This window comes from Lutra lutra, chromosome 14 (assembly GCF_902655055.1).
Source record: "Lutra lutra chromosome 14, mLutLut1.2, whole genome shotgun sequence".
In the NCBI taxonomy this organism is placed as follows: Eukaryota; Metazoa; Chordata; class Mammalia; order Carnivora; family Mustelidae; genus Lutra; species Lutra lutra.
Window position 1 is genome coordinate 28850684 of NC_062291.1, and position 21477 is coordinate 28872160.

General features: G+C 35.3%; 1 protein-coding gene across 4 annotated transcripts in view; it reads right to left on the bottom strand.

The window, feature by feature from the left end:
• The window catches only part of CTNNA3 (catenin alpha 3), a 1776580-nt gene that overhangs the window by 303804 nt on the left and 1451299 nt on the right, over positions 1 to 21477 (bottom strand). For 3 of the 4 annotated variants that reach the window (XM_047701796.1, XM_047701794.1, XM_047701795.1), the window contains exon 13: positions 17806 to 17957. In XM_047701796.1, coding sequence (XP_047557752.1) covers positions 17806 to 17957 — 152 coding nt within the window. Of the gene's footprint in view, positions 1 to 13030; positions 13145 to 17805; positions 17958 to 21477 lie in introns of those variants that run through there. The other variant, XM_047701797.1, reaches the window with a different exon arrangement.

Genomic DNA, 21477 nt, shown 5'->3' on the forward strand with positions numbered 1-21477 from the left:
CCAAAACAAGACAGCAAGAGGCAAATTTGTTGTGCCAGTTTCTTTCAATTCCACATTTATTCCCAGCAAATTCAGTAAATTTTTATCTTCAAAATAAATTTCAAATCTGTTTACCTCTTCTACCAACTCTCTAGTTCAGAACTGTCCAATATAAATACAATGCAGGCAGCATATGCAATTTTAACTTTGTTAATACAATAGTAATTAATACATGTTAAGTATATGTTTTGGATATATTTGGTTAAAATATATAACATCAATTTGCCAAATATAAATATAAAAATAGATGAGATATTCTTTTTTCCTTGTTAAGTCTTCGAAATTTATTGTGGGTTTTATACTTATGTAGTACATCTCAGTTCAAACTAGCCAAATTTCAAGAGTTCAATAGCCACATGTAACTATTGCACTGAACAGTATAGAACTAAGCTACGCGGACATCATCACTTACCTGAGAAGACTATCACAAATTCCTATGTGATATTCTCACTTCCCCTCTTGCCAACCCCACCCCCAACAACGTATTTCCCATGGACTAGTGAGAACTGAAAACAGAATTCTCTGCTCTGTGTTAAACAATAATGGGGCTGGAGAGACTTTCTTACTTTTGTGTCCCTAATACTAAGATTAAGCAAAAATAACTTTTTTTCTAGGAAATAACTGCTCCTGGAAGAGAAAACTGACCCAGCAAACCTGTTAAATTATCAAGACTGACAAGCTCATCTAGGTTCACTTCAAGATCTTTAATTCACTGTGTTCTCCCACTCCAATACACTATATGACCAAATCCCAACCAGTGTTCCCTCTTGAAGTTGCACTTTAAAATCCCTCAGCACAGTCCTTAAAATAATGTAAAGAGCCTTACCTAATTTCCTCACTTTGAGACACTAGTAAGACTGTATACAGCACTAAGTCTAATAAACTTAGTTTTGTTTGATAAACACATTTTTTGAGGTCTTTTGGAAAGTCAGCAGTCAACAAAACCAAGAGAAAACATTTTTTGTTTTAAGATTTTATTTACTTGACAGAGAGAGACACAGAAAGAGAGGAAACACAAGCAGGGGGAGTAGGAGAAGCAGGCTTCCCGCAGAGCCAGGAGCCCCATGTGGGGCTAGATTCCAGGATCCAGGGATCATGACCTGAGGCGAAGGTAGACAGACGCTTAATGACTAAGCCACCTAGGCGCCCCAAGAGAGAACTTCTTAATACAAATGGGATCATGCCACACACATGTTAGAGGTATTTTAATAGTCCCCAATGCTTTGGAATAAAATCTAAACTATTTAATGTATCTGAAAAGGTCAAAATAACCTATTGTCTGTCCAACTCTCTAAAATCATATATTACTACCCTTCCTCCCTTCACTAAGTTTAAGACACAGTGTCTCATTCCTGTTCTTCAGGTATAACCAGTGTTTCCCCAGTCTTGACATCTTTGCATTTATTCTATTCTTCCTGCAACATTCTTCCATCTTAAAATTGCTGACTCATCCTGATTCTTATTAACTAAGTCAAATTTGATCTCCTCTGGGAATTTTTCCCTAACTATACTTAAAATGTTGTCATCTCTTATGCCAGTTTTCTCTTCATCACAAGATCCTACTTACTTTCTTTATATCGTTCATCAAAACCGCCTTGTCTATAGTCTTGTTTACTTTATGTCTCTCTCCACTAGAATATAAACTCCAAGTGAATAAAGAGCTTGCCTATCTTATCTATCTCTATATGCCTAAATGTCTCAATAAAAACTTATCAAAATAAATGAAGCCAAATAATTCAATGAATAGCTTAAAAAATGAGAGAAGGAGAAAAAGGAAGAAAGGACGCTCCTAAAATACGTGACTATAAGCAAGACAAGTGTGATTATCCCTTCCTACACGTTAGGACACTGTAAAACGGTATGCTTAAGGTAGGAAATCAGGACTCCACAGCTACTATATAATGTAACTAAGACCAAGATCAATGTCTTCCGATTTCTCATCCAGTGCTCATCACAGCATAACACACTATCTTTCAACTTGCTCTGACTGATGTGATTCTTTTGAAGCTAACGTGTAAAGCTTCAGATTTAATAATGAAACAAGGCATTTGAAGGAGAAAATGATTCTTTGTGCATTAATTGGTGAGTTCATATCTTTTTTGCATTTACATCTCCCACTTGCATTTTGATTAGCAATTTCTTCCGTCAATTTAACACCAAAATCCTCTGTAATCAGTGGCATGTTATTTTCTGGAATAGGCTCAATGAGTCCCTGAAGCTGGCAAGACAGCACTTCAATCCCTTCACCTTGGCTGCTCTAGTGGTGAGCATGCCTGACTGTCAGTCTGATTTCCTAAATCTCCTATGAGGGAGTTAGGCAGTTAGAAATACTGTTGGCATATGCTTGGCTTTAGCTCATTTCAAATACAAATGCTGGCTGGTTCCAAACACAAGCCTCACTTATTTTCTATTATTATTATTATTATTATTATTATTATTATTAATCTTTACTAATCTTCCAACATCCCTTTTGAAGAGGTTTCATGTCCTAAGGAAGAGCAATTCCTGAAAATTACACTTGATCAATTTATTTAGTGAGGCATAAATAGTAAATTAGCTTTTGATTAAAATTCCTACTCTCTTTTAATAGTAAATATATTGTAAGGGATTGTTTGTTGTCTACACAATCACTAATTTCTACTTTCTCTCTTGCTAAAAGAAGCTCGATTTTCAAATATTAGGAAGCGTGTGGTGGATGACGGTGGCAGGGGAGGAGGAGGATACCCCCATCCAAACCCAATGGAATGAATCCTGAATATTCTATGCCAAGCCTAGTAATTCTGTTCCTCCTGACATATGTCAAGATTATGTATTTTTGACATGGCATAAAATATATTAATAATCTGGATTCTTTTTATTTTCCCAGTCTTTTCCCACTCATACCCTGGAGTCCAGGCACTCTGACCTAATTACTATTTTCTAAACATGCTTTTACTTCTGTTTCCTTGGAAATGTCCTAAATCACTATTCCAACTATACAACTCCTATCCATACAACAAAGCCAACTCAAATGTCACCAAATGATTACATCTTTGCATAATTTTCTCCATGACAGAATTAAAAACTCTTAATTACCAATGATGATTCTATATACTTCATTATAGCACTTACTGCTATAAATTCTTATCATTGGCTCACAAATCTCTTTATTCCACGAGAATGCTAGTTAATTAAGAACAGGGATCATGCTTCAATCATGTTTGTGTTCTTAAAACTTAGCAGACAGACGGGACTCGAATATCTTTCCAAAGGTTGACTGAGGAAACTATATAATAGGTAGAAAATTATTCCTTAATGTGATGACTTCTTCATTCTTTGCCATCCAGATTCACAACTTTATATTCAAAACTTTAATTCTATCTTGTACTTTCTAGATATTATTATTTCAGAGGAATTTTTTAGAGAGAGGTATCAGAAGACTTTATGTAGCTTAACATCTTAAATACACAGTGAATAAGCTATAGAACAGATTAAAATGTGGTAATTTAAAATACTGTTATTCTATTATAAAACATTATATTCTATTAACTAGAATATATTACTAATGAGAATGCTTCAAAACTTTTTATTAAACAAATGATTAACGGCAACATTTTCACATTTCCATTGGTTTATTTTCCTACTTAAAAGCAGTAAGCTGTTCAAGCCAAGTTATAGTAACAACGTTAATCAGTAAAAATTATTAGTAGTAATAATGGTGACAATGATAAGAGTATTATAATAACTGGAGCACATTACATTTTCCAAAGATGGACTCGATATTATTTCCCAACACAGATGTTCCTTTTGACCTTTACACTTCTTCCATTGAAAGGTGAAGTTCATGACACCTCCTCTTAAATTGGGAAGGATTTTGACTTGTTTGTAAATAATAAATTATGACAAAAATGACAGTGCATGATTTTGGAGATTAAGTTAGAAAAAGAAATACTGTATGTGTTTTGTTAGCACTTACCCTTGGGTTCTTGAAATGCCATGATAAATAAATAAATAAATAAATAAATAAATAAATATCTGGAGGCTGTCATGCTATTAGAAAACCAAACCACATGAAAGCTAATGCAGTTTTCCTTAATCTTTCAATACTGAGTTCAGACATCAGATATGCAAGTGATCAAGCCTATGCCCTTTCTGAATTCTTGACCCATAGAACTTTGGACATAACATAGCAGTTGTTGTTTTATGCCACTAAGTTTAAGATAATTTGTTGCATAGCAGTAATAACTAGAACAAAAATTTTGACATGGATGGGTGCATGGGTGGCTCAGTCAGTTAACTGTCTGTCTTCAGCTGAGGTCATGATCCCAGGGTCCTGGGATGGAGTCCCATATTGGGCTCCCTGCTCAGCAGAGCGTTCTTCTCCTGTTCCCTCTTCTGTTCCCCCTGCTTGTACTCATTCTCTTTCTCTCTCTCTGTGTCAGATAAATAAATAAAGTCTTTAAAAAAAAAAAAGAGTGTAATGAGGAATGGTTAGGTATTCACTAATCTCATTTATTCTGATTAGACATAAAGGAAAAAGACATTTACCTGTTCCTTTTTAGTTTACATGGATTTCATTTGACTGAGTATTGGCCAAAAGTATGTAGATAGAAGTATGCCACATTGAGGTCTGGTCATCAAACTTCCTTTTCAATCATCCACCGTCTCTTCCCTTTCTCCAGTGACAGTGGAAGCCATATTATAAAGATAGCAGTGACAAAAGACTGGAGAATCCTGAATCACTGAGTCATTACCTGGTAGAAACTTATCCAGGAAAACTGGCTAACATCAGAACACTGTATAAATGATAAATAAACTATCAATGAAATAATCTATTGGGATTTGTGGGATTCTGTTAGAGCAACTAGAATTTGTTATTTTGACCAATACACGTAACAAATTTTTTGTGTGTAACTACACTGTAATACTAATGCAAATTCAGTGACCATTTACAACGTGCCAGAAAACTGCTTGGTATTGTGCTTGTGTTATCCCATTTAAACTAAGATCAACCATAACACTAGGCCAGTATGTTTTTTTTTTTCCTTATTTTACAAATGCAAATCCAAAGTTGAGAAAGAATTTGATTTACTCAGGGTCGCAAAGGTATTCCAAAGAAGGGGAATTTCCTTGAAGATGAAGCACTGTGAGGAAAACCTGAAATAAGGTTGTTTTCCCGGAGTTAAATTTGCAAAATCCATTGGAAAAGATAAGCTTATATAAATGCATTGTTGATATAAAATTTGTTAAGAAGGTAGTCTAAATTTATATCTAGACCACTAATTTTGGTTATAATAGAAGATATGCAAAAATTATTGATTTTATTTTCATATTTTTTTAGTAATTAGACCACTATGGACTCATTACAATGTATTTTATAGTTATTTTTAAAGGTTAGAAATAATTTTTGTTATAGAATCTTCCTATATTTTATGACTTTAATTAAATTTCTGATTTCTTTTCCAAACAGTGCAATATAAGACAACATAAAACATATTTTAAATTATTAAATTTGTGCATAACTTTGTCACTTTTCAGAGCCTCCAGCAATGAGGGTCTGATAATGGAAGATAATGTGCATAAAATACATTTCAGCAAGCTCCACAAACTTCTTCCTCAATGATCTTTCTTCCATAGCCCAACAGCTAATGCATACAATCAAGAAGTCTCATGGAGCTATTCTACAACTGTTATCCTCTTTAAAAAGGAATCTTATCACCTGAACAAGGTAACATGAAGGGCTTTTATTTTTTATTTTTTAAAGACTTTATTTATTTATTTGAGAGAGAGAGAGCATGAGCAGGGGGAGCAGGAAGAGGGAGAAGCAGGCTCCCCACTGAACAATGAGCCTGATGCAGGACTCGATGCCAGGACTGAAAGATCATGACCTTAGCCAAAGGCAGGTGCTTAACTGATTGAGCCACACAGGTGGCCCACATGAAGGCCTTCTAAAAGAACTATATATTCAGTTTTGCAGAAGTTTGTACTGAGAGAAATATCATTGATACAGACATTTATACCCATTTGTGGCCACACAATACAATACATAGTAGAATCCTTGGTACTTTCAAAACAATCTCAAAATGAAGATCAAGCAAATTTTAATTCTTTGTGAAAGTATTTATCAAGTTAGTTTTTTTAGTGTCTGTCACTTTTTATAATATAAAATGTAACAAAGTAATTTTTTCTTGCCATTAATTCCTTGAGGTCTACTGATTATGTTTCAAACAAGTGACAGATTTGACAACTAAATCAATCACTGTATTTAACTGTAAAAAATCCTAAGATCTGATTATTTTAAAGGTCTAAAAAGCACTTCTTTTATAGAGCATACATTCTTGTATGAGGAGACAGTAGATAAATAAGCAAGAAGTATGTAATATGTCATTTGTCATGATAAACACTGTAAACACAAACTTGGGTAAGAAGACAGAGAGTGGCTGAAGTGAGAGATGCTATCTCTACATACGGATCTATATAAGATCTGTACAGGAAGATATAAAAGTCATGATGGAGCAGACCTGAACAAGTCTCCTGTGCAAATTCTCGGAGAAAACATATGATTAGAAAGGACAGTAAATGGAAAAATACCAGAAGTGTAGGCTCGTCTGGCAAATACAAGGAACAGACAGAAGGGCTATATGTCTGAATCGGAGGGAGCAGAGAGGAGCATTATAGGATAGATATTCTTCAACAAACTGCCCAAAAAGTAACTTGGGAGATTTATGTGTTTATACCTGGCCCATCAACAAAGAGAATTCAATGGAGTAGAAGGGCTCCTGTTGAGTAAAAACACTGGGCTATTTCTCCTCTTGAGATAAAGGGAAATGTTCTGAACCAGGTGCCCTAAGACCACAGTTTCCAGCCTGTTACTTCCCCTTATCAGAGTGTTACCTCAAGTGCCTTACTTCATTTATGGACCTTTTGTTACCAGTCTCCAGTATATTTCTCTCTTTGAATCTACATCATTTACCAAAAATGTACTGAATATATACCGGATACTGGAAATACAAAATTCTCAATATCTCTCTTTCTATTAGGTACGCTAAGGTATATTTCCTAAGTCATCATTTTATAAATGGTGTTTCTTAGACTCTTTTCTCTAGAGCTCTAGCATTCTCTTGAACTCTCCAAAAGTTACTTTTGAAATGTAGGTAAATAGCCAAACATCTTATCTGAGGTAAACAATCAGCCCAACTGTAAGAGTTTTTAGGATTGAAACAAAACATAAAATAATAAAAACTTATTATTAGATTTAATACCTTATATAAATTTACTAACTTCATTACTAATTCAAATTCATTTATAATAAATAAAAATCACTTGGTGATAAGTATATCAAAAATAAACAGCAGAAAAATTCCTTATGATTTGACAACTTAACATCTTCTCCACATTATTCTTCTATTCACAGAGCTAGCTATTTCCCAGGAAGGTGTTTTCAAAGAGGGATGCCAGACTCCTTATTTTTTTTTTATAAAGATTTTATTTATTTGACAGATAGAGATCACAAGTAGGCAGAGAGGCAGGCAGAGAGAAGAGGAAGCAGGCTCCCCGCGGAGCAGAGAGCTGGATGCGGGGCTCGATCCCAGGACCCTGGGATCATGACCTGAGCAGAAGCAGAGGCTTTAACCCACTGAGCCACCCAGGCGTCCCCAGACTCTTTATATTCAGCTATCTGGAGTCAAAAGCTCCAAGCAGCACTTGCACAGAGTTCTCTAAGCACAAGATTAGTCTGTCTCTGAGTCTTTCTCAACCATGGGCTTTCTTGCTAGTCTGGTGGTTTTGACTCTTTGGTGAAAGAAGACTTCCCAGAATGACTTCAAGTGGAACATCTTTCTCTCAGCATGAGCAACAGAGATTACTGGCTAGAGCTGCTTGGAGGCTTAACCAGCATGTTTCTCAATGAGCACTCTTTCTCACTCTAGTCACTCCTGTTCCCTTACTCAGAAGTCTCCTCAGATGGTATATCCATGAAGAAGGCCATTAAGCATGCTGAGCTCATAAAAGTTCATGTGTTGCTGACCAGTGCTAGCAGGGAGTTCTGCTTTTTCTTACCTTAAACTCTGTTTTTAAAGGAAACAGCAAGAGCCTCACTACAGAACTCTTTGCCACTAATGCTTGATTTAAATTTGCATACAAAGCTAAATTCACTTTGCTACAGATCTTTTATTAAGTTATTTTAGAAAGCCCCCTGGTAGCTGGCTTCTTTACAAACTGGTTCTGCTATTATAAAATGGTCATATCCCTTCCAAAAAGGACAGAGTGTTTTAACTGGGATTCGCTGGCAAGACTCCTGTGAGAGTGCGGAGTGGATGACTAAGATGAATTCAGGAAATCTGCTTAATACTGAAAAAATGAAAAGGTGTAGTCTCTGTACATTAAATAAATTTGAAATGGTGCCTGAATAGATTCTCCACAGTCAACAAAGGATTCACAGAGCATGAAGAGAGGAAGCTAACATTTGATAGCAGTTAGGCCTATGGAGACAAAGTGTTCCCTGGGGTTGGAAAAATGGGCTCGATAAGGAAATGTGATCATTAGTGCCTCAACACTGTGGGCATCACCCAGTGGGTGAAGATGCACCACAGGGCCTCAAGCAGTATAATCAGGGCCTCGAAACTAGATGAACATGACACTTTATCACCCAAATTGGACACTTTTGAGAGTGTGGGGGGGTAATAATCCAAATGTGCCCTAGGAAAAATAAGGCATATAGTCTTCCTAAATCCCTGCATGTCAAACACAGTAAGCACTTATTTTATGAAAATTCATTTGTAATCCAACAACCTTTGGACAAATTTTTATTACTATAACATAAAGAAAAGAGAAAGTAGGGGTGCCTGGGTAAGCATCAGTTAAGCCTACTCTTGGTTTTGGCTCAGGACATGGTCTCATGGATCATGAGAGGAAGCCCCTGTTCTCAGCAGGGAGTCTCTCCCTCCCCCTACCCCCAACTCATGTGCATGTATGCACTCTCTCTCTCAAATAAATAAATTAATTTAAAAAAAGAAGAAAACAAAAATGAAATGAAGTTGATGAATTTCAACATCCCATAAACCCAAAAATTGAATTTCAAAATGTATGATAATCAAAGGTCAAGCTAAAATTTAATTTTACCTGTTAAACAAATGATGCAAAATACCAAGAGGAATGTAAAAACTCCTTACAGCCTTTGGAGAATCCTAGTAACTAAAGCACTCTTTGCAAAGTAACAGGGCATGAATAAAAATTTGCAAAGAATAAAGCACAGACAGTTTAGCCCACAAAAGAAAATGTAAAAAAAATTAGAGCACCTGGAAGAATGAAAACCACGAGTAGAAAAAAGGGTGGAGGGACGCCTGGGTGGCTCAGTTGGTTAAGCAGCTGCCTTCGGCTCAGGTCATGATCCCGGCGTCCTGGGATCGAGTCCCACATCGGGCTCTTTGCTTGGCAGGGAGCCTGCTTCTCCCTCTGCCTCTGCCTGCCACTCTGTCTGCCTGTGCTCACTCTCGCTTCTCTCTCTATGACAAATAAATAAATAAAATCTTTAAAAAAAAAAAAAAAGGGTGGAGGAAACCACCAGGGACCCTGCAATAGGAATAATAAGGATTAGCAGAAATTGCATGGGGGCAGTCACATGACTCAAGGATTTTGAAGAAAAGACAATTCTAACATTCAAGTATGTTGGATGATTGGATTTACACAGGAAAACTAATAAAAGGGCAACTTGGAAAATCCAGTCTAGATTTTAATAGAAAGCCAAAACAGATTATCTAAGACAAAGGTCAGTAATATTTCTCTGGAATGAGCCAAGCAGTAACTGTTTTGGGTCTCGTGAGCCATTCAGTTTCTATAGCCATGACTCAACCTTCCCCTTATTGTGTGAAGAGGTATCTGTCGGTGTGGCTATATTCCTAAAATTTGAATTTCATATAACTTTCACATATCAAATAATATTATTTTTTTAAAGACTTTATTTATTTATTTGACAGAGAGAGAGAGAGAGACAGGGAGAGAGGGAACACAAGCAGGGGGAGTGGGAGAAGGAGAAGTAGGCCCCCTGCTGAGCAGGAGCCCGATGAGGGGCCTGATCCCAGGACCCTGGGATTCTGACCTGAGCTGAAGGCAGACGCTTAATGACTGAGTCACACAGGTGCTCCCCCCAAAATATTATTCTTCTCTCAAATTTTTTCAACTACTTAAAAATGTTAAAATCTTTCTTAGTCCACAGGCCACATGAAATAAGATGGTCAACCAATGTGGCCCAAAGGCCATAAATTTGCCACCCCCTGATCTAATCCACAGTAATTTATAAACATGAGATATAAAAACCAACAAAAGAGGACCCATTCCTTAGTAATATCTGGTAAGTAGCCAGTAATAAAGTAGAAAGGAATTTATTTTAATATTCTAAATGTCTGCATTTTCAGTAGTTTATGCAGGTCTTTTCAGTTTTTCTAATTAATACATTTGATAGGACTCTATCTAAATAAAATTACCTGACTTCTGAGGTGTTGACTACTGGGTAAAATATCCTTTATTTTTTAAATCAACTTTATCCATGTAGTTTGCCTGCCATTTTAAGTATATAGTTTGGTAAATTTTGACAAATGAGTATACCCAAGTAACTACTTTGGATTATAGGTTTTTGTAAAAGAGTCTAGTGGGAATTTGTTTAGGACAGCTTTAAATCTGTAAATCGATCTGAGGATTCTTTTTTTTTTTTTTTAAAGATTTTATTTATTTATTTGAGAGAGAGACAGTGAGAGAGAGCATGACTGAGGAGAAGGTCAGAGGGAGAAGCAGACTCCCCATGGAGCTGGGAGCCCGATGTGGGACTCGATCCCTGGACTCCGGGATCATGACCTGAGCCGAAGGCAGTCGTCCAACCAACTGAGCCACCCAGGCGTCCCATGATCTGAGGATTCTTGACACATAATAACACTGAATCTCCCAGTCCAAGAATATGCTAAATCACTTCAAATTTGTGTTTTTCTTAATGATATTTCATAATTTCCAGAGTATAAATCTTGTATAGGTTTGCTAAATTTATCAATAAATTTATTTTGTTATGTTTGATGCTGTGATATACTGTACTTTTAAAATATATATTTTCTAGTTGTTGGTTGTGATATAGCAGAAATATATATATTTAGTTTCATTGTATTTCTCTATTACATATTTATTAGTTCATTAATTTTGCCATTATCCTTTTTTCACCCGTTCTTTTTTCCTAAATTCACTTACCAGTTCTACTAGGGTGGGTTTTTTTGGTGTTATTTATTTATTTATTTATTTATTTTTAGGATTTTTCAGTGTGGCCAATCATATAATTTGCAAATATAGAGTTTTACTTTTTTCTTGTAATCCATATACTTTTTATTTTGTTTCTTGATTTACTGTACTGGCTAGAAAATATACAACATTCATTGCACTGGAGTATGGACATTCTCACTTTGTTCTCAATCTGAGGGAAAAACGTTTTGTCCTTCATTTCTTAGTGCAATGATACCTGAGGGCACCGTTAAGCATCTGCTTCAGCTCAGGTCATGATCCCAGGATCCTGGGATCGAGTCCTGCATTGCGTTCCCTGCTCAGCAAGGAGCCTGCTTCTCCCTCTCCCTCTGCCTGCTGTTCCTCTTGCGTGTGTGCTGTGCTCTCTCTCATTCTCTCTCTGGCAAATAAATAAATAAAATCTTAAAAAAAAATGCAATGATGACTGAGAGCAGTAATTAAATACTATGCTTCCATTTCCCTCTATAGTAAAGAAACTGCTATCATGTAAAGTAACAGGCCAAATGAGAACACATAAAACTGATACTTGAACACGTACTGATTTCACACATTATTCTTCTCACTGTTTCATTTCTGAACTTAATTCAATAGAATTCTAGTTGTACAAGATAACATTTTATACTAGTTAGTGACTGACACCCTCAGAGTCTTTTCCTCCTATATTTTGATTATGAGACTTCAGAGAAACAAAGAGCAGCTATTCAGAAGACATATAAAGCAAAATAATTTTCTGAGATCAGAGGAAAAGAAGTTATGGAGAACAATAAAAGATGTTCAAAGAAATCATGTTAGTGGAAGTAATCTAAATTAAGAAAATTAAAATAATTCCAGTGAAAGCCATCTATAAATTCCTGCAGGTATAGTAGAATCAGAAAAAAAAAAAATAGGTTTTTCAGGGCACCTGGGTGGCTCAGTCAGTTAATTCTTAATCTCTTGATTTTGGTTCAGGTCATGATCTCAGGGTCATGAGATCAAGCCCCTCACTGGGCTCCACACTGAGCTGGAGTTTTCTCAAGATTCCTTCTCTCCCTCTGCCTCTACCCACTCCCCCCACTCTCACTCTTACACTCTCTCTAAAGAATTAATTAAATATTAATTTTTAAAAAAGAAAAAAAATGTTTCTCTGGCTATATATGCTGAAATTGTATATTGAACTGTGTTTCAATTCTAGAAGTCATGTAAAAGATTCATGTAGAAATGGTTCATGTAAACTGGGCCATGTAAATGTTTATTTTCCTTTGTTTCTTCAAAAATTAACTTCCATCAAGTAACATATCCAAAACATGTTCTTCTTTCCTAAAACATACAATTAGACAACTAACAGGGAAGATCTGCTAGTGGTAGTCCTGAAAATATTCACATTTGGTTTGGAAAATGTGCTTTTGATAAGTTACATATGAAAATTCACACACAAAAAACATATGAAGCCCACACTCTGAATACCTGTTAAAAGGCTGACTTTTTGCTGAATCTTTTCTTCTTTTTGAGGATATTTCACCGCTGGCCACCCATGTTTCTCACAATTCAATTATGTTGCCCTTTTTAATATCTATTTCTGGTTAAACACATTTCCCAAAAAGATGAACTATCATGTCCTTGCACATTTTAAGAAGTTAATAAAAATAACATAGAATTATATGCTAGCTTAAAGTAATATAGTCTCAAAGGCACAATTTGATTTAAATAATCTATAATTCAGATACTCAATAAACATGTTTCCTTTTATATAAAACAAAATCTTGAGAAAAATATAATTCCTTGTTTAGAACTTCACCTTTTAAGGTACTTCTTGGGCTTTGGTTTCATGTTGACCGGCAGACACATTTCTGTAACTTCTAAAAGTAACATTCTTCAAAATATAAAGAAAATAATAAGCAGCTTCAGTAGTACTAGCACTATTCATAATGGCAATAGAAATAGTAGCTATCATCTTATAAAAGACTACTTTTACTTAGTACTTCATTTCTATTAGCTCATTCTGTCGCATAATAACTTTTTGAAGTAGGTTTAATACATAGTTTATTTTACAAAGGAGGAAACAGAGGGTTAGTGAGATTTGTGACTTGGTTTAATGTAAACTATTATGTAGACTCTTAATAATTGCAAAATTTATACATAGATACTAAACACCAAAAAATAATAAATATTCAATACTCCCCTCTAAGGTTATTAAGAATGAGATTCTATAACTTCTTTGTCCACAAACTGAATCCAGTGGAAAGAATAATATTAAATGTCAAAGCATTTTCTCTTAGAAATTTTAAAAATCTGAACAATTGCTAACATAATTATTCATCAAAATAAATGTTAAAGGTAGATGAAATCATATTTCTATAAAACTATTTATAAAATTTCAGGCACTGATCTTAAATTAGTATTTTATTGTTTCAAGGGCACAGAATATTCATGAAAATTCAGACATAGGACAGGATTCTGAAACAGTCACACTCTCAAGAGCATAACTAGCCCTCCTTGAATGTGCATAATTATAAACATATTGCCTTAATCTTGACACTCTTTAGATTCTTTAAAGAAAGCATCAAATGTTTTGCAGTTCTAAGATTGGTATATTGGTCAGCATTAGATTTGACCTTACAAAGAGCAGATTATACCAGATCAATTGTATTATCTTCTGTGATAAAAGAATAGTCCTCAAAGGAAAAAAAATGATAGAATTTCATTTACTGCACCTGAGTTAGGTTTCTATTTTCAACATATAATCTGATTAGCAAATAAGTACAAAGGTTTATGGATCATCCTCCAAAGAATCCTTATAGAAGTTCTATGGAGGTTTCCCTAGAAGCTGTCTTAGGAACTGGGCATGCAGGCACATAGGCCCCTGGATTTTCCTTCATGGTTTCAAGTACGGCAGCTCTTTTTTGTATGTTTTATTTATTTATTTATTTATCTATCTATCTATTTATTTATTCTGGCCATAAAGTGTGTTTAAAGAAGAATAGCTCTACCTCAAAATTCAGAAAACATTCTTACAAGCCATATTCTCAGTATATTCTCAGTTGGATGGAACATCAGCTTCTAAGGTCTCTTAAGATTAAAGTCCTTAACTAGAGCTATCTAGCAGAGATTACAAAGCAGATAAAGAACTAATATAATTCAATATTTTGTTTAGTAATCTAGAGGAAGGAACTGAGATTATAATTTCATGTTTCTAATTAATGCTAATTTAGATACAGTCACAACCAAATGGCTAACAGACATATGAAAAAATGTTCAACATCACTAGCCATCAGGGAAATACAAATCAAAACCACAATGAGATATCACCTTACTCCAGCTAGAATGGCCAAAATTAACAAGACAGGAAACAACAAGTGTTGGCGAGGTTGTGGAGAAAGGGGAACCCTCTTCACTGTTGGTGGGAATGTAAGCTGGTACAGCCACTCTGGAAAACAGTATGGATGTTCCACAAGATGCTAAAAATAGAGCTACTCTATGACCCAGCAATTGTGCTACTACATATTTACAAAGATACAGATGTAGTAAAAAGAAGGGGCACATGCACCCCAATGTTCATAGCAGCAATGTTTACAATAGCCAAATTGTGGAAGGAACCAAGATGCCCTTCAACAGATGAATGAATAAAGAAGATGTGCTTCATATATATAACAGAATATTATTAGGTCATCAGAAAGGATGAGTACCCACCATCTTCATTGACATAGACAGACCTGGAGAGGATTATGTTAATGGAAATAAGCCAAGCAGAGAAAGAAAATTATATGGTTTCACTCATATGTAGAACATAAGGAATAGAGCAGAGGACCACAGGGGAAGGGAGGGAAAACTGAATGAAGAAATCAGAGAGGAATACAAACCACAAGGGATTCTATACTCTAGGAAACAAGCTGAAGGTTACAGAAGGGAGGGGAGTAGTGCAATGGAGTAACCGGGTGATGGGTATTAAGAAGGGCACATGTTGGGATGAGCACTGGGTATTATAGGTAACTAATGAATCGTGAAAACTACTTCAAAAACATGACATACTACATGCTGGCTAACTGAACATAATAAAATAAATGAATAAATAAATAAAAGCAACCTGATAAATTGTACAAAAAATCATTTAGAAATATAATAAAGTTTAATATGATAAGGCTTTATGGCCAAGAGCAAACCTATCAAATAAAAATGGAGAATATACAGCAACAGCAGGGTAAAAATAAAAATAAAAGGAAATCATTGTCTATCCAACAATCTTGTTGTTTAAGAGGGAAAAAAAATAAGTTCACAGCAGTTGGCTGTGTTATTGGCAATAACAAAAGAACAAGTTTTCCACTTTATTTGACTTTGGACAGGTCCTAATTAGAGTATGCTTTTTGATAGTTTTATTTGAGAATTTTGTTGAAAAGTTAAATAAGGACTAGTAAAGAACACAAAATACTAAATTATTCCTATGAGGAAAAGTTAAAAGAAATTAAAGTATGTACCTTGAAGAAGAGATGACTATAGGGAAATATTACTGCCCTCTAAGGCTATTAAATAATTATAATAAATTGTTCTCTTGCCCTACAGAGGATTGCTGGATATGAGAGATATATAGAAATAATGGCAAGATAATTTGATTTGCTATAAGTAAGCTATTTTGATAATAAGGAAACTTTTAAATAATAAAATGTACAAATGGGGCAAACTACAAGACTTTTTTCATCCATAGATAGCTTTTTCAGGGGAAAAAAAAAAAAGCACTTTCTACCCTGGTTCACCTATGCTATTTCACTGGTTTAATCTTATCACATATCTACCCAGGGATACTGGGAATGCAGGTGTTTTACTCTGGAAAGTCTATTTCCTGAAATTCATGTGTCTTCACTCGATGTTTCTCTCCTGGTTCTACCTATCTTCTCAGTTTTGGATTATTACCAGTATGCTAGTCCACTAGTCCACATGGGTAAGGTTTAAAATCCTTTTTAGAGTAAGAAAATATTTGAAAAAATATTTTGCAGCTCAGACATAATACTCGTACAGTGCCACAGCACTCAATCCCATATGAACAAATACTTCCTGGATGTTTGCAAATACATACATGAAGTTTCTCTTTCATGTATTATTGGCTTTCTTTCAGGTTTTGCCATGCTCTGAAATGCTAAATCCTATATATTGACACCTTTAACTTTTCTTTTAGAATTTCTTTCATAAGCATCCATTGGCCCTGCCAGTGTCTTCAACTTTCATTGGCACTTTTCCTTACAAGATCCCTAAATGACTCCATTTTTACGTACTGCTCTGTTTACATTAACTATGACATTTAAGCCCATCAGATATGATTGGTACTCTGACCATATATCCTCAGAACTTATAGTTCCATCTTTATAGTTTCAGTAACAGTTAAATGTAGAGACTTTCAAATTAAACTCTATTCATACTTAACAAATTACACCCACCATTCCTACTGAATTTTCTCACTGCAAGCACCTGCCACTCTCCCTGAGGGTTGCTTTTTTTGGTTACAAGAGTTTGACTGACCCACACAGGAGACTTTAGTAACACCTCTGAGGCAGGGTAGTCTTTAATCAAGGATGAATAGGTAGATAAATTGGGTTTTGTTCACCTCAGGTAAGGTAATTATGAGGTGTATTCTATAGTATCACCTAGATTTCCCAGCCGGATTAAGTCCTAGCTTCCAGTAGTGATGCATGATAACATCTTACTGGTTTACTTCCCTTCCCTGCCTCACTTTTACTGTCTTAATTTTTCCTAAATAGACTACTAGTCCCCCTAAATAGACTAATGGTAACACAAATCCTTACCTCAAGATCTGCCTTCAGGTGAACCTATTCTAAGATAAAATATCCCCATATCTTTTCATGGGGAAAACTTCCACTGTTTTTCAAATAAAATTTGAATAAACACCCCACATTAATATTTGAGTTAAAGGAAATAACCCTGGGGTCTGTGTTTGCAATATGCCCACAATAAATGTCTCACTTTCACCCTTAAGAAGGCTGCATATATTCCCCCAAACAGACAATTCACAGACTGGGGCAGTTCAAGTGTTTGTTGTTCCTGTTAGCTCCAAGTGTGATTTCTCAAAGAACAGTCAGTCTGTGAGTCTCTAATCCAGTATGAGAGGGTTTGACCGTAGAAACACCCTATTTTAGACACACTTTCTTACTGATTTCAATACAGTGATGAGAAAGATGCTTTCCTTTCCATTCAAGAAAAGAAATCAAATTACTTTATGTATTTTCCTTTGGCTCCTGATCATGCTATGTGACACTTCAGTGAATTCTGCACACAAGGAATCCTATCATTTCTGCACACACAGCAGTTAAATGTGCTCATTTGCATAAGTTATAACCAAATACATAAGTGAAAGTGTTGTTTGTGACAGTAGATTTCACTTCAGGGATACATATGAATTTCTAAAGTTCTAATAGATTTCAGCATTGACATTATGAAATAGAAATAAAATATTTCTTGCAATCATTCCAAGCATTCCAGATGGTTAGGAGCATTGTGATAATTCAATGGAAAGCAAAGCAAACTTACCCGAATCATCATGACCGAACATCTGATATCATGAATTGTATCATAGATCTTCTTTGAGATGTCCACAAATTGATCATCATCAAATACATCCAAAGAGTTTTTATTTAAGGCTTCTAAGGCAACATCCACTTGTGTTACAAACTCAGGTATTGCTGTTAAAATTAATAAGAAAGAAAAGATTGTCCCATTTGTATTTTCTGATTTCTGGAGTTTCATAAAAATATGAGACATATTTTAAATAAATAGTTGGTTAATAGGATTTTAATAATTTTTTTCATGTAAAGAAACAAAACATTTTGGCAGGCAATTTTGGATCTCTGAAAAGTGAAGGGAAACAAAGACAATAAAATATATATTTTATAGAAATGTTTTAAAAGATTATCTTTCTCCTTCATGTCACTTTCATTTCCACTAAAGCTAGAACCATATAATAATTTCTCATCCTATTCAATATAAGCCCCAAGAAATTACCAAAAAGAATTGGTGTGTTAACAACTGAAATTATAAACATAAAGATATTTAAAGAAAGAAAGCATTTGAGTTGCTAAATATAAGAAATTTAAAGGTAACAACTCTATCTCAGAGATATAACAGAAACATCATAAACTGTCTTTCATTAAGATGTTTTCCCTAACATCAAAGAGATTAGTGGAGAAAGGGGGTTCCAAGATGGTGGTGTAGGAAGACTCTGAATTCATTTCCTATCATGGACACACCATGATAGCTATATGTGGAGTAATTCTGTAGCTATATGTGGAGTAATTCCCACTGAAAAAGAACTGAAAACTAGCTAAACAGCTCTTTCCACAGCAAGGGATAAAAGGACTACATCAAGACAGGTAGGAAAGGCATTCTCCCCCAAATACTACACACACAATAGGGAGGAAATTTCATGGTTCCAGAGCTTATCCCTAAGGAGTGATGAGTTTAGGCTCCACGTCAGGCATCCTAACCTTTAGGATCTGCACCAGAGAGATGAAGCCCCCAAAATGTCTTGCTCTAGAAACCAGTGGTGCTTATATTTGGGGAACCCAGGGAATTGCAGAATATCAGATACTACTTTTGAGGGCTAGCACATAGATTCACTTATCCCAGGACACAGCGCAAAGGCTGAAGTTTGAGAGGTGCTGAAAGATGAGTGAAGGAGATTTATTTGCTAATCTTATAACATTTGCCAGAGGCACAGGAACAGGTTGGGATGTTCTTTGGGGGTGGAGGTGATGATAATACCATATTTATATTCTCCTTCTAACTTGCTAGCCCAGGTGGGTGTGGGTAAACACAGCCTCACTAAAGCCAAGAGTGTGCCCACCCAGGCTCTCTTCTCAGATATTGCTAACCCTGCAGACATACACTGTACCCAGAATATTTTCCTGGTCTCACTAAAGCCATGGGCTTTGCATCCTTCTTTGGCCTCACCAAAGTTTATAGATACCTCCAGAAAGGAGCTTATACACTCATCTCAACACCAGTTATTACAACCATCAACCAGGGGACACTCTAGATCCTCTAGCCTGGAAGTCACTGGGTATACAACTGTGATCCCAAGGACTATATATATTTACATACATTAAATGCTGCTGCCTAAAGACTTGGCTTCTAAGCAGCTGAAAGTAGGCGCTGACTGAGATCACTCTCTTTGGTACACTGGCAGGTCTTGTCACATCCTCAATAATTGTAATCTATCAAAAATAAATAAGCCAAAACAAAACTACCACCACCACCAAAGCCAGGTTACTTAGACAATCACAAAGGTTCAAAAGACAGTCAAAGCCTGGGCAACATTGAGCTCCTACACAAAGCTACTCCTTAAATACTAAGAAAAGTCAGTGTTTCATATAATATTAGAAACAAACACAAAGGTAAAGGAAAGTGGGGAAATTGAGGAATATGTTCTAAACAAACAAAGCAAAAACAAAAACAAAAACAAAACAAATAAGCAAAAAGAAATTCAGAAAAAGACCTTAATTGAACAGAGATAAGTTATCTATCTGATAAAGAGTTCAAAGTAATGATCATAAAGATGCTCACCAAATTCATAAAGATAAAGAAGAATTAATGAACATGGTAAAAACTTCCAAAAGACATAGAAAATGTAAGAATGTATCAAACAGTGATCAGAGACCTGAAAAATGTAGTAAAATTACTGAAAGAATATAACAGAAGAATTCAGCAGTAGACTAGAAGAAGGACAAGAGTAGATCACTAACCTGAAAGATGGGGCAGTAGAACTCACCTAAAGAATGCAGAAACAAACAAACAAACAAACAAATAAATAAATAAATAAATGAAAAGACCTTAAGAGACCTATGAGACAATATCAAACAGAATAATATTTGCATTACAGAGGTCCCAGAAAGAAAAGAGAGAGAAAAGGAAAGAAAATGAGTTTGAAGAAATAATGTCTAAAAACTTACAATCTTAGGGAAGGAAAGAGATATCTAGGTCCAGGAAACACAAAGAATTCTGAAGAAGATAAATCCAAAGGTATCAACAAGAAGATACATAATAAGTAAAATGTCAGAAGTTAAAGATTAAGAAAGAATCTTAAAAACAGCAAGAGAAAAAAAACTTATTATATGCAAGGAATCCCCATATGACTATCAACTGTTTTTGTTGTTGTTGTTGTTGTTGTTTTGTTTTGTTTTGTTTTCAGCAGAAACACTGCAGTCCAGAAGGACATGGAAATATATATTCAAAGTGCTGAAAGGGAAAAAACTTCTCACCAAGAATATTCTACCCAGCAAGGCTGTCGTTCAGAATTGATGGATAGATAAAAGAGTTTTCCAGGTGGGCAAAAGCTAAAGGATTCACCAACATCAAACCAGCATTTTAAGAAATGTTAAAGGGACTTCTTGAAAAAAAAGAAAAAGAAAAGAAAAAGAGAGAAAAGAAAAGAAAAGTCAGGTCACTAACTAATTACAAGAAAACATATGAAAGTAAAAATCTCACTGGTAAAGGTAAATATATAGTAAAGGTAGTAAATCAACCACTTATAAAGCTAATGTGAAAGTTAAGAGACAAAAGCAGTAAAATTAATCACACAGTAAGGGGATTACAAAATTTTAAAAATGTAAAATGCAACATCAAAACCATAATGTTTTTGTGGGAGAGGTAAAAATACAGAGGTTTTAAAAAGCATTCAACTTTCTTTTTTTTTTTTTTCAAGAAACAGATTCTTTTTTTTTTTTTAAACAGATTTTATTTATTTATTTGACAGAGAGATCACAAGTAGGTAGAGAGGTAGGCAGAGAGAGAGAGAGGAGGAAGTAGGCTCCCTGCTGAGCAGAGAGCCTGATGCGGGACTTGATCCCAGGACCCTGAGATCATGACCTGAGCCAAAGGCAGAGGCTTAACCCACTGAGCCACCCAGGCACCCTAAAATGCATTCAACTTTCAATCAATTTAAAATATGTGAACCTTGGGATGCCTGGGTGGCTCAGTTGGTTGGACGACTGCCTTCGGCTCAGGTCATGATCCCGGAATCCGGGGATCGAGTCCCACATCAGACTCCCAGCTCCATGGGGAGTCTGCTTCTCCCTCTGACCTTCTCCTAGCTCATGCTCTCTCTCACTGTCTCTCTCTCAAATAAATAAATAAAATCTTTAAAAAATAAAATAAAATAAAATAAAATATGTGAACCTTATGGTAACCTCAGAGCAGAAACCTATA